We start from the raw sequence: 14657 nt of genomic DNA on the forward strand, positions 1-14657 counted from the left end.
CATCACAAAGAGTATAGCTCAGACTACAGCCGTGAGAACAGCAGACTCACTGTGAAGAACCATGGCGGTAACAGGGTAGCTGTATAGGGGTCCAGCGGAAGCAAGGGACGTGCGTGCACTCGTGGTCTCACGGTCCCGCTGGACGGGGGAGGAGGTGGCAAACGGCAGCAGTCAGCAGGTCTTTGGTTGGTATATCGAGTTGAACGGCACCAAATGTTGGTTAAATTGGTGCTGCTGCTGGTGGCTGGCCACCGCCCGCGGCGGCCATGCTGGCGGAGGAGCGTGCCCGCAGAAGAATCACGAGCCATGGTTACCTTTTTAGAGCTTTATCGGGAGAGAGACCCAGCGGAGGAAGAGAGAGAGAAAAGAAGGAAAGGGGCATGGAGGGCCCGCCCGCGTCCCAGGATGATGACGTAATTAAGGGCAAAACCCTTACACTAGGTAATAGCCGATAGCTCCAAGCAGCATTAGACCTCCCAGGGTGGCCGCCACGATGAGGGCTATGGCAGATCCTCCAGACAGGGACAGGAAGTCGTCAGGCCTCATGGGGTAGGCAGCTGTGGGAGCCACAGCTGTGGGAGTCCCGGTGGCTTCTGGGAATCAAGGAGAAGGCAAGACTGAAGGACCCATGCTAGCTAGCTCCTCCACACCCCTCTGCTTGTCATTCTATCTGCGAATGTGCTTCATTGGACCCGGTTCCTCTCCTGTTCGGTATCCTGCTGTGGCTCCCCGGGGTCTGGGGTCTCTCACTGGCCAGTCCTCGGGTCAATTTATAACCCAGGCTCCTCTGCACACGCTGTTCTCCACATACCTGTCTCTCCCTCCTCTTCCTCCGCCACCCCCACCTCTCCTCTTCTGTCCCTTTCCTTACCAGAGCCTGCATAATCCTTATGTATGTTAGAACCAGCTCCGATTGCCCCTCCTCCAGGAGGCCCTCCCTGACTCCCAGGCTGAGTTCTGCTCCGCAGTTCCCAAGACCCCCTCATCCCAGTCCTGTTTGTTCTGGTCTCCAGGGTTGGAGTGGGGGTTGTCTGTAGTGTCCCCCATTAGCTCTCAGCCTGGAGTGGTTTTGGTCATCAGGGTAACCCCAGCTTGGGCTGAGCACACTTTAGCTGCTCAGTAAAGATGTCCTGGGTGGCTGAAGGGCTACCGGGGGCTGTCTACTCTTCAGAGGTTTTGTCTTTCCAGGCTGGGAAGATGGCTCACGAGGTAAATACTGTCATACAAGCATGAAGATCCAAGTTTGGATTCCCAGAATCCCTGTAAAAAGCTAAGAGCTTGCCTGTAACCCCAGTGCTGAGATTGGGGAGGGGGCAGAGACAGGCAGGAGGGCCCCCGAAGCTCATTGGCCAGCTAGTCTAGCTGAATCGATGAACCCCAAGTTCAGGGACAGACCCTGTTTCCAGAAAGTAAAGTTGGGTTTGGGACTGTACACTGGTTGGTTGCTGGTGTTTCAGTGGGTGGCAGAACACATGGGCACTAATTGAACCCAGTGGGCTACAAAGAAGGGGAGGGGGAACCAGGAGGGAGACACATGGTCAGAAGAGGGCGTCAAGGTGGATAGGATCAAAATGCATTGCATACAGCATGAAATTCTCAAAGAATAAACTTTTTTTTTTTTTTTTAACATTTTTACATTTTTTGAGACAGGGTTTCTCTGTGCAGCCTCGGCTGTCTTCCTGGAACTCACTCTATAGACCTCAAACTCAGAGATCCACCTGCCTCTGTTTCCCAAGTTCTGGGATTAAAGGTGTGTGCTACCACCTCCTGGCTCTTGTATAATATTAAAAGGACCAGCCTTAATATTATACTTCCCAGGGGCTCAGGAGAGAAACTACAAGTGGTGAGAATTCTTTTCGCGAAGTGAGTCTAAGTACACCATGCTCTTAGTCTGTCTACTTTATTCCTATGGAATAAAATCCTGTCTACACAGCTTCAGTTCCGTTCTCGTGCTGAGCTCCTTTCTTGCCTGATTTCTCTCTACATTTATCCACTGCTCCCTCTAAGTTCTATCTTAATTCTCTCATCTTAATTCTGCCTCATCTGGGTTCTTTTCCATCTAGTACTTCCCCATCTGACTCTTCCTCACCTTCCATCTTATCCACACGTTCTATCTGGTCATAATCCTCCTTATCAGTTCTCCATCCTCAAGTTCTCCACTCCTCTCTTCCTCTCCATCTCCTTAGACCTCTAGGTCCTCCCAAGTCTCTGAGGTGTTCAGTTATAAACCGAAGCCATAGCAATCCACCCTCTCCAGCCAGATCACCAGACTTGAATTCTACAGGGCCATAAAGGCAGGTAAGAATTTTCCTCAGAAAGTGACTGTCAGCCTTTCTTTTATAACCCAAAAATGGAGTGGTAAAGGAGGAGGTCAACTGAGAGCTAATGACCGGTTAGTATATCAAAAAGGGGTCTATATGCTCAGTCTACATTCCTGGAAGTGGTTAGGTAAGGGTCTATTTGTAAGGCTGTAAGGAAGGAGGTTCTCACCCTAAATTGCACAAGAAATAAAGCCATACACCTGACCTAGGAGACAGGTGTTGTTTTGTTTGGCCTTGGATGCTTGATAGGTATTTTAGATAAATACACTGTTAGGAGTTCTTGGAAGCACACATTGCATACAAGAAAATCATTGTAGGAACCAGCTAATATATATACAAATGTTAAAATATCACCAAGACTTCTTAAACCATGGCTTGGCCTTTGGAGAAGTCTTTGACTTTTCCAAGTAGTAGTTTTTGTGATAATAACTGAATTCCATTAGATTAGGAATGTTAGACTATATCCTAAAGCTAGCCTCCAAGGTCTACTCCCTTATCTGGCCACTTCCTCCTCCTGAGGCTGACTACCAAGGTCCAGCTATCAAAGTATTGAAGTCCGGCAATCAAAATTCCCCTTTGGCTCACCTAATTAACATACCCAATTAAAATTGAACACCTCATCTTAACTCGAGGATTTCCCCTTTTACCGTTATAAACCGCCATTTTCCTAGGGGTCATGTCTGTCTCCTCTCTATCCAGAGACAGTCCTACATCCCTCTGGGACAAATAAGACTTCCTCCCTCCCCTGTTCCCTTCCCCTTCTCCCTCTTCCTCTGTCTCCTGTCTTTGTCTCTTACTCCCTGCCCTTTTTCCGTGTGGGACAAATACATCTCTGTGCTGAGAACTTGGTCTTGGAGGTCCTAAGACAATCCTTGAAGAACACTCCCCTACTAAGCTGACTGCGGACTGTGCCATGTGCTCCAGGTTCCCAGCTCTGTGAGCTGTCACCATGCTGGGGTGGGCTTTGGTGATGAGCTGTCTTGGAGTCAATTCTGCTCCTGTAAATAATTCCTGACCCACATTCCTGTAAATAACCTCAATAAAACTCATCGGTTTACCAAGTTGGACTTCTGTGGTATCCTTATTTTGGTCTGTTAGTTTCCTATTTGGGGTGAGTGGACATTTGTTCACATCGCCCCATGAATAGTGTCTGAGAGGTGAAGGGGTTGCAGCGGAGGTAGAATTCATCTCTGAGCCACAGTCTGTCATATGCAAAACGGGCTAATGTGGGGAGATGGTCCAGTGGATAAAGTGTGAGCACCCTCAGGGCTCACACATAAATGTCAGGCAGATGGTCTGCTTCTAATCCCAGCGGCTGGGAGGTGAGGCGGGGGTGGGAGGGTGCTGAGAGGGGCATCCTAGAGCAAGCTAGACTAGTTGTATGGGAGCCTGGGGTTCAGCTGAGAAACCCTGCCTCAGTGAATAAGGTGGGGAGCCAGTTCCGGGCCTTCATATGTACAGGGATACACATACAGACATTCACACAGATTTACATGAGAGAAATGGGGGACAGGGGGGAGCTAATAGGCCACAGGCCGCTGTGTGGAAGGAAAGATGAAATGACATTTTGGCTAGAAAGATCTAGGGTGGCTGTGGGAAGCCAGCCACACACACACCCATGCAGGTACAGAGATCTGGGGACACTTACGTCTCAGTGAGACAGTCACAGGCTCGGAGACCAGCTCTTTGTTTGTGTTCTTGGCTATGCACAGGTATGTGCCCAGCTGCTCTGGGGACAGTCTCCGGATAAATAGTTTCTCCCCAGTTCCGCATGGCTTCCCATTCAAGGTCCAGCTCAGCACAGGTTCTGGGTTCATGGTCGCTGCCCATCTCAGGATCACAGAGTAGTTAAGGTCACTGTAGATCACACCCTTCAAAGCCTCCGGGAAGGTCACCAGTGGGATCAAGATGGGGTTGTCTGTGAGGACAGAGAGAGAGAGGGTTTCAGGAACTTCCCAGAGACATCGACATTTCTTCTGCCTTCCCCAGGAGCGCGCGCACACACGCACGCACGCACGCACGCACGCACGCACACACACACACGCACGCACGCACGCACGCACGCACGCACGCACGCACGCACGCACGCACATTCACTCATGTATTCATTCACCCTCTCAGTCATTCACACATTCATGGAGTACAGACCTGCTGGGCCTCACCAGCTCCTGTGTCCCATTGCCTATGGGGCATCACAGTGACAGCAGTCACAGAATTAGCTATACTATTACTAATAATACTAGGTTACTGAGTAGTCAGAGTTAGGCACAATCTTTCTTCTCTCTCTCTCTCTCTCTCTCTCTCTCTCTCTCTCTCCTTCCCTCCCTCCCTCCCTCCTTCCCTCCTTCCTTCCTTCCTTCCTTCCTTCCTTCCTTCCTTCCTTCCTTCCTGCCTTCCTTCCTTCCTTCCTTCCTTCCTTCCTTCTTTTCTTTTTATGTGTATTGGTCTTTTGGCTGCATGTATGTCTGTGTGAGGGTGTCAGATCCCCCAGAATTGGAGTTATAGTCAGTTGTGAGCTGCCATGTGGGTCCTGGGAGTTGAACCCCGGTCCTCTGGAAGGGCAGCTTTAACCACTGAACCACCTCTCCAGCCCCATAGCACAATTATTTTAAGCTATTTCTCTCATAACTGAGGCATTTGATTTTTTGTTTTTATCTATCTATTCATCTATCTATCTCTATCTATCTATCTATCTATCTATCATCTCTATGTGGTTGATATATTGTGCATCCTAATAAACTTATCGGGGTGAGAGGACAGAACAGCCACTAGATAGACATAGAGGCCAGGATGGTGGCATACACACCTTTAATCCTATCCCTTGGGAGGCAGAGATCCATCTGGATCTCTGTGAGTTCAAAGTCACACTGGAAACAGCCAGGCATGGCGACTCATGTCTTTAATCCCAGGGAGTGAGGGCAGAAAGCAGAAAGGTATGTAAAGCGTGAGGACCACGAACTAGGCTGGTTAAACTTTTAGGCTTTGGAGCAGCACAGTTCAGCTGAGATTCATTCTGGATATGAGGACTCAGAAGCTTCCAGTCTGAGGAAACAGGATCCGCTGAGGAACTGGCGAGGTGAGGTGGCTGTGGCTTGTTCTGCTTCTCTGATCTTCCAGCATTCACCCCAATAACTGGCTCCAGGTTTGTTTTTATTAATAACTTTTAAGATTCATGCTACATCTCTATCTATCTATCTATCTATCTATCTATCTATCATGTATGTATGTATGTATCTACCTACCTACCTATCAATTATCTATCTGTCTATCTATCTATCTATCTATCTATCTATCTATGTACGTACGTATCTATCTATGTACCTATGTATGTATGTATGTATGTATGTATGTATGTATGTATGTATCTATCTATCTATCTATCTATCTATCTGAGACCCAGTCTCACTATGTAGCCCTGGCTGTCCTGGAACCTGCTATGTAGACCAGGCTGGCTTCAAATGCAGAGATCTACCTGCCTCTGCCTCCTAGGTGCTGACATTAAAGGCGTGTGCCACCACGACCAGCATAACTGAGTATTTTTTAAAAAATTTATTACATTCTTAAAAACATGTTTTTATTTTATGTGTAGGTATGTGTGAGAGTGTGGGGCTGTATACAGAGTCAGAGGGCAGTTTGCAGGAGTTGGTTCTCTTTTTCTACCATGTGATTGGTGGAAGTTAACTTCAGCTCATCAGGCTTGGTGGTAAGTACTTTTTACCCTCTCATCCACATCACTCTGGGCAGGTGATCTACCAGTGAGCCACACCCCAGCCCCTCACTGGGGGATTCTAGGCAGGGGCTCTACCACTGAGCCACACCCCAGCCCCTCACTGGGGGATTCTAGGCAGGGGCTCTACCACTGAGCCACACCCCAGCCCCTCACTGGGGGATTCTAGGCAGGGGCTCTACCACTGAGCCACACCCCAGCCCTCACTGGGGGATTCTAGGCAGGGGCTCTACCACTGAGCCACACCCCAGCCCCTCACTGGGGGATTCTAGGCAGGGGCTCTACCACTGAGCCACACCCCAGCCCCTCACTGGGGGATTCTAGGCAGGGGCTCAACTGCTAACTAAGCATTGCTTCTGCTCTTTATTTTGAAACAAGAGTCTCACTAAGTTAGTTGTTCAGGATGGTGATCCTCCGGCCTCAGCCTCTTGAGTAGTTGGGACTACAGGCCCAGGGCACCAGGTCTGACTGCATTAGGGGCTTTATAAGAGGAAGGAAGACTAGAGCTGACACACTTGTCCTTTTTGCCAAGTGAAACCATCTGTCCAGTTGTAGCAAACACGGGCCCCTCACTATGCGCTAGCCCCTGGGCCTCCCTGCCCCTAGAACCTTTTGCCAAACAAAATGTCAGTTTTGAAATAGAGGCTATGTGTATGGGACAGAATCTCAGGTATCCCAGATTGGCCTCAAACTCACTATGTTGTCCTGAACTACTGATCATCATGCTTTGGCCCCCACGTGCTGAGATTTGTGCTACTGTACCCCATGTTCTGATTAGTGTTTTCTTTTGTCAACTTGACTCAAGTTGCTGAAGTTATCCGGAAAGAGGGAATCTCAATTGAGAACATGTCTCCTTAAGATTGGCCCATAGGCAAGTCTGTGGGGTCATTTTCTTTTTCTTTCCTTTTTTTTTTTGGTTTGTTTGTTTTGGCTTTTTGAGACAGGGTTTCTCTGTGTAACAGTCCTAGCTGTCCTGGAATTCATTCGGTAGACCAGGCTGTCCTTTGACCTCGTAGAGATCCCCCTGCTTCTGCCTTCTGAGAGCTGGGATTAAAGGTGAGCACCACCACTGCCTGGCTCACTGGGAGCAGTGACATTCCTGAGAGGGTGTTCTGAGTGACGTAAGAAAGCAAAGTGAGGGCTGGAGAGATGGCTCAGCAGTGAACAGCACCCACACGGGGGCTCACAACTGTCTGTAACTCCAGTGACAGAGGATCCTACACCCTCATACAGACATACATGCAGGCACAACACCAATGCACTTAAATAAATTTAAAAAAAAAAAAACAAAGAAAGCAGAGTGAACATGGAGAACAATCCGGTAAGCGTTTCTCCTCCATGGCCTCTGCTTCAGTTCCTGCCCTCAGGTTCCTGCCTAGACTTCCCTTTGTGATGGACCATTGCCTGGAAGCCTAAAATACACCTTCTCCACCCAGTTTTATCACAGCAATAGAAACCCTATCTACAGCACCTGATTTCTAACTTCCATTCTTTATAAATTATCCAGTCTCTGGGAGTCTGTGATAGCAAGTTTCTCTTACAGCCTTACACGGGGTGACTAATGACTATACCAGAGATGACCTGTTGGGCTTTGCAGGGTGTTGGGAGTCTGATTTCTGAGAACTGGGTCCCTCTATGTGGGCCTCACTCACACTTGACTTGGATGTTCTCTGTTGAACTCCCGTGGGGCTTGCTGGTGTCCAGAACTTCCGTGTCTTGAGTTGCCACATTCTTGATGACCAAGCTGTCCTCTGTGTGTGGTATGTCCTGGCTAGTGTGAGGAAGTCCCAGAAGGCCCTTGGGAGAGATCCTGGCTGGTGGCTGGACTTCAGGCTCTCGGGACCAAGAAGCACTGAGAACTCCATCAAGGGTTCTGGGGACGTGCTGGTGGGTGCCAGCTCCTTCCATCTGGGCCAGCTTGGAGGCTGCTGAGCAGGTGCAGGAGGTGAGCAGGGTACCTGGAAAGAGGCAGGGAGGCGGAGGGGACATCAAGGAACAAGTGAGACCACAGGTGACATGCTACTCGCAAGTGTCACCTGCCCACAAGTGAACCAATGGTGCAGATGCTGGAGAAAGTGGTGGTGGGTTGGAACACCTGGTCCCCACCAGGCAGTGTCATTTGGGAGAGGTAATGGAGCCTAGAGAACAGATCTAGGTTTATATATATATATTTCAAGACAGGGATTCTCTGTGTAACAGCTCTGACTGTCCAGAAACTTACTTTGTAGACCAAGTTGGCCTCGAAAACTCACAGAGATCTACTTACCTCTGCCTCCCAAGTGCTGGGATTAAAGGTGTGTGCTACCACTGCCCAGCTGAGGACAGCGACTCTAAACCCATGGATCGCAACCCTCTGGGAGTCGATTGACCCTTTCATAGGGATTGCATATCAGATAATCTGCATACCAGATGTTTACATATTATGATTCATAACAGTAGCAAAATTACAGTTCTGAAGTAGCAAGAAAAGTAATTTTATGGCTGGGGTCTCCACAACATGAGGAGCTGTGTTAGAAGGTTGCAGCGTTAGGAAGGTTGAGGACCCCTGGTGTAGGAGAGAGACTCTTGCTGGAGGAAGTACATTACTGGAGGTGGGCCTTGAGTGTTTAGAACCCAGCCATGCTTCCTGTTCTCTCTCCCTTCTTCCTGGGGTTGATTGAAAATGTGACCAACCAGCTTCCTGATTGTGTGGCCATGGTTCCCAACTGGATACCAAAATTAACCCTTTTCTTTCCTAACCTGCTTGTCGGGGTAATTTTAACCACAGTAACAGGAAAGGAGTTAATACAAGAGCTAGAGAGGCCTGGAGAGATGGTGAGAGCTTGCAATCCCATTGGTGGGTAAAGACGAGAGGGTCAGGAGTTCAAAGCCAACCACATATTAAACTGGAGGCCAGCCTGGCCTATACAAGGCCCCATTTCAAACAGAAATAGATTGATTCTTGTTGTTTGTTTGTTGTTGTTGTTGTTGTTTTTAGATAGTGCCTCACTGTGTAGCCAAGGCTATCCAGGCTGACCTGGAACTTGCTTGTGGCAATCCTCCTGACTCAGCCTTCTAGAGTGCTTAAAATATAGGTCCATACTACCATGCTTTCCCCCCTCATGCTGTGTGTGTGTGTGTGTGTGTGTGTGTGTGTGTGTGTGTGTGCGTGTGTGTGCGTGTGTGTGTACGTGTGTACACATGCACGTCATGCATATGCACACTTTCATGTGTGTGCTGGTGCTCATCAAGGCCAGAGAGGGTATCAGATACCCTAGATTTGGGGCTAAAGGTGTTAGGTCTCATGTAGCAGGCTCTCTTGGACTGCCAACCCTCAAATCATGACACAGAGACTTGTTATTAATCATGAACGTTCGGCCTTAACTTAGGCTTGTTTTTAGCTAGCTTTTTTTTTTCTTTAACTTAAAATAACCCATTTCTATTAGTCTATGTGCTGCCCTGAGGCTCATTTACCTCATCTACATGCTGTCCACCCTGCTTTCCTGCTTCCTCCGTGTCTGTCTGGTGCCTGGCATCTCCCTTTCTTCCCCACTTTCTCTCTCTGTCTCTGTCTCTCTTAGATTCCTCCTAATACTTATTCTGTCTGCCCACCAGCCCCACCTATCCCTCTGCTGCCTAGCTATTGGCATTCAGGTTTTTATTAAACCAATCAGGTGCCTTAGGCAGGCAAGGTGAAGCAGAAACTCATCTTCATATAGCTAAACAGATGCAGCATAAACAAACACAACACATCTTTACACCGTTAAACAATTATTCTGAAACACATAGTTTTTTTTTTTTTTTTTTTTTTTTCTCCAAGACAGGGTTTCTCTGTGTAGCTTTGGTACCTGTCCTGGATCTCACTCTGTAGTCCAGGCTGGCCTCGAACTCGCAGAGATCACCTGGATGGGATTAAAGGCGTGCGCCACTACTGACCGGTGCAACACACAGTTCTACCAACAGCCTCGGGCAGTGCAAATATCCAGAAATGATCACAACCTGGATTGCAGGAGGATTCTGTTTGAGATAAAAGCCGGCATGCCTCAGGAACTTGTGAAGCCGATTCCCACCTGCCCAAAGGAGTCACTTCCTCTCTCTTCTGGCAGAAGGAGCATATGACTTCCTGTCCCACTTATCAGCATATCCAAGTGCACACTGGCCTCCAGGCTTCCTCTGTATCCCAAGTGCCTGTTACACATTTCAAGGCCCCAGGCCAGTCTCCTGCCTCTTCCCAGAGACTCACCCTCCTCACAGCCCGCTGTTCCCTACTCTCCCCACACTTACACTCCATTTCCCCTATTCTCTCTCTTACCCCTTCCCTTCCTCTCTGAGCCCCCAATCCCCTCTCTGCTCTATTCTCTACCATTTGTTAACTTCTGGCTCTCTCCACTGTTCTCTCCCACTTTCCTGCTTCTCTAGCCCTGGTCACGTTCAGTCCACTTTTTCGTCTTCTCTCTGCTCTCTCCCACCCCCCTCATATCTATAACGAAATCCTTAACCATGTCATGGAGCAATTATGTCAATTTCTTTACCGAGCTGCCCTCACATACAACAGGCAGTTATGGGTCACCTAGTGTGGGTGCTGGGAACTGAACTCGGGTCCTCTGGATGAGCAACCAGTGCTGTTAACTACCTGATGTCCTGAGTTAGATCCCTGGAACCCAGAGAAAAAGGTGGAAGAAGAGAACTGAGTCCATACAGTTGTTCTGTGACCTCTGTATGCACACGACAGCACCCAACCCACACATACATGCTAATAATAAAGATGATTTTGTGATGGGCAAGAATTCCAGAATCTACTCTGTAACTTGGCTCTGGAATTCTGTCTTTCATCCAGTACAGTTCAATTTTTTTCTCTTAATTTGCATTATTTAAGAGGCATTTTGCCTGCATTTATGTCTGTTTTTACCCTCAGAGGCCAGACCCTCAAGGGATCATTTGTGAGCATTCATGGGGGTGTTGGGAACTGAACCTAGGTCCTTTGCAAGTGTGAAGTGTTCTTAACTGCTGGGCTATCTCTTCAGTCCCACTCCCTTTTTTTTTTTTTTTTTTTAAGCAGGGGTTTCTCTGTGTAGCCCCTGGCTGCCTTAGAACTCGCTCTGTAGACCATGCTGGACTTAGAAATCTGCTTGCCTTGGCCCCCTGAGTGCTGGGATTAAAGGTGTGTGTTACACCACCACTGCCCAGTGACTCTCCTTTAAAAGTCAAGAACAAAATCCATATTCCCTTGGTATGGAATATGGATGTCAAGAATCCATATTCCCTATTGAGACCTAACACAAAAGAGTCCCCTCTCCCCCAATTCCTCCAGCCCCTCGGGGCTCAGAGAAGGAGGCATGTGGCTGTGTGGAGGTGACTGAGGTGTCTTTGGTAAAGACTTGAAATGGGGCTGGGGTATGGGCCTGGTGGGAGACCTTAGGAGGCATCTCTCAGAGTTTGAGAGATGAGGGGCCCTAGACTTGTATGAAGTCCCCCGGAGTGCAGTGGTGGGGAGCAGGTATGCCTGTGTAGGAGGGGTCTTGGGAAATGCCCCATGCTGCCAGCATTTGGAGAGACATGAGCAGCACGGGGCTGTGAAGGGAGTCGGAGGCTCTCTTGGGTTAGGCCCAGGGGAAGGAAGGGCTCATTATGATCTAGACAGAGAGACTCAGGGGTGGTGGGTGACGATGCTGAACTTCCTCCAGAGAGCAGGGGCTCCAAGTAGGCCCCAGCCAGAAAGATCCCTGAGTGCACACACCATCTCCCCCCATAACTCAGCCGGGAGGTGCAAACGCTTGCCCAGGACTGTTGGTCTCTCCTTCCCTCTGCGCATGCCCGGAGGGGCTCAGACCACAGCTCTGAAGTGGAGGAAGGACAGCCAGAGAGAACAGGAGAGCTGTTTGAGGTCTGCAGCCCCACTGCAGAGCAAGCCCTGACCTGGGGACCAGGAAAGCTTTATGCTGGGTGGCGTTTGGGGCTTTATTGATTCTTATTTATGTTTTGCTGGTTTTGGGGACAGTCTTACTGAGTAGCCCTGGCTGGCCCAGAACTTGCTGTCTAGACCAGGCTGGCCTCCAGCTTTCTGTGGTTCCCCTGCCTTTGCCTGCCATGAGCTGGGATTGCCACCAAGCCCACCTCAGGGCTTTAAAATGGACAGGACTGGACATTTTGGGGGCTCTTTTATGAGATCAGGTCTCATGATAGAGCCCATACCGGATCCAAACTTGTGATCCTCCTGTCTCAACCTCCCAAGGGCTGGGGTGACAGGTTTGGGCCAAAACACTTGTCTCAGAACTTTTGACCTAGGGAAGGAAGCAGTTTGTTTGTTAAGAGAGGCTCTCTCTGGTCTCCATCTTCCAGACCACTACACTTCAAAGCCCTTTTCTCCTCTCCAAGCTGTGAGACCTGGAGGAGCCATGTAAACCTTTCTGGGGTGCAGTGTGTCCAGCCTCGGCTTCCGCCCCCACCCCGCCCCCAACTCTGTGAAGTGAGGACCACACCGTTGTGTGTGTGGGGTAAATGTCACTGTCTGAAAAAAACGTAGGTCTGACTGGCAGGTAGACATGTTTAGTCCCAGTGACAATGTGCTATGTTGGCTGATACCCACCTGTTATTGTGATTATTTTATTAGTGTGCATGATGGTGGGGGTGAGGTGGTACATGCACACCCCACAGTGTGTCAGAGGACACTTGTGTGAGTCAGTTCTCTCCTCCATCTTTTCTTTTCTTTTTGGTTTTTCAAGACAGGGTTTCTCCGTGTAAGTATCCTGGCTGTCCTAGAAATCTCTCTGTAGATCAGACTGGTCTCAAACTCACAGAGATCCATCTGTCTCTGCCTCCCAAGTGCCACTACCACCCAACCCTCTCCTCCATCTTTACATGGGTTTGGGGGATCAAACTCAGGTCATTAGGCTTTCATAACCATTGAACTATCTCACTGCCCACCTCCACCTCTATTTTTTCTTTTGGAGACAAGTTCTCATGTAGCCCAAGCTGGCCTTGAATTTGCATGTAACCAGGGATGACTTGAACTCCCGATCCTTCTGCTTCCTCCCTAATGCTGGGATTACTGTGAGCATACCACATCTGGTTTTTCTGGTGTGGGGCCTCATGTAAACTAGGTGAGCACTCCACCAACTGAGACCGGTCCTCAGCACCTGGTACAGGAGTGTTCATTTATCAGTTGGAGACATGGTCTTGCTACATAGTCCTGACTAGTGTGGCCTTCACTAAGTAGCATAGGCTGGCCTCAAATTCACAGCAGTCCTCCTGCCTCAGCCTCCCAGGTTCTGAGATAATGGGCACATACTACCAGCCTGGACTGTGATAATTTTAATCAGTGTTTGTATCTCTGGGGCACGGTGGTACTCTGGAAGAAAGGGGCTGGACTCTTGAATTCTAAACCTGATCTTCACCAGTCTGGAGAGATTGGCAGGTGACCATCCCTCTCTGATTTTCTAATTCTTCTTTGTAAAAATAACTAGACCGGCCTTTGAGGCAGGAAGGGTGTGACTGAGGAGAGGCTGGTAAGGAGGCAGGCTATGTAGCTAGAACACACCTGGGATCCCAGTGTGGGAGGAGGGGAGGGGCTGAAGCAGGGGGATCTCAGGAAGTCCCAACTGAGTGGGACTACCTAGTGAGACTCTGTTTGAAGAGGATCCCTTCTCCATAACAAACAGATAGCTGGCGAATTTGCGGGTCCCCGGTTTCATAACCTGGAGGTCTGTGTGTCAGGCTATGTGGGCTCTCTGAGGGTGTCCCTTCTTTGTCCCCAACCTGAGGGGAAGCCACCGTCTCTCACGCACCTGTTAGTAGAAGTGTCTTCCAGGCAGGAATGAGGCCACGGTCTATGTTCAGAAGACAGTCCATGTCGCCCTCCGTTCCTGGACCTCTCAGGGAGTTCTGGGTAGAACCTTAAGGACACGCAGGGTCTTTTATGTGGCCCCAGCCACACCCCAATTCCACCGGCCAGGCCTCTGCCCCTAGCCCCCACCACCTATTCAAGTCCCTTCTCAGCCTCTTCTTCCTCCAGCACCGTGTTAGTGGTGGCGGGAGAAGAGCAGGCTAACCCAGGTCTCCAGGATGGAGGACTCTAGCCCCGCCCACCTCCGCAACCCGCGGAGTGATCGCCTCGGAAGAAAGGTGTGGCCCTATATCTAGCCCTGTCCCCTCACCCCCATCAGAGGGGCAGACGGCCAAAGGTCACCAAGATAGGTGGCAGCTGGGGCCCGCCTCTCCGCTTCACTGCCAGGTTCTTGTCAGTCAGCTCTGAGCTTGGCACTTCTCCGGAAAAGGAAGATGCTGTTAGTTACAGTGTACCACAGTTGCAGAGGCATGCATGGTACCAGGGCCAGAACATCCCAGGCACTTGGCAGGTGCTTCGGGAATGGCAGGGGCTCTTAAAATTGTGCTGTTTTGTTTGTTTGGGTTTCGTTTGCTTGTTTTTAGTGGTGTGTCTGTCTGTCTGTCTGGGGTGAAGTCAGAGTGTGCTTGTTTATTTGTCCACTTGACACAAACCAGACATATCTGAGAAAAGGGAAACTCAGTTGAGGAATTGCCTCCATCAGATTGGCCTGTGAGCAAGTCTATGGGGCATTTTTTTCCTTCTTTCTTTCTTTTTTAACATTTTTATTTTCATTTTTTTGGAGACA

At 49.3% G+C, this 14657-nt stretch overlaps 1 protein-coding gene across 1 annotated transcript; it reads right to left on the reverse strand.

Moving 5' to 3' along the window:
* Window positions 1-432: 432 nt before the first annotated feature.
* On the reverse strand, window positions 433-13875 carry Igsf23 (immunoglobulin superfamily member 23). Its single transcript, XM_036194055.1, has 4 exons — window positions 13812-13875; window positions 7794-8006; window positions 3970-4239; window positions 433-593 (listed from the first exon to the last, which is right to left on the reverse strand). The coding sequence occupies exons 1-4, from the start codon at window positions 13873-13875 to the stop codon at window positions 433-435; spliced, it is 708 nt and encodes a 235-aa protein (XP_036049948.1).
* Window positions 13876-14657: the final 782 nt, after the last annotated feature.

The sequence above is a fragment of the Onychomys torridus genome, chromosome 1 (assembly GCF_903995425.1).
Source record: "Onychomys torridus chromosome 1, mOncTor1.1, whole genome shotgun sequence".
In the NCBI taxonomy this organism is placed as follows: Eukaryota; Metazoa; Chordata; class Mammalia; order Rodentia; family Cricetidae; genus Onychomys; species Onychomys torridus.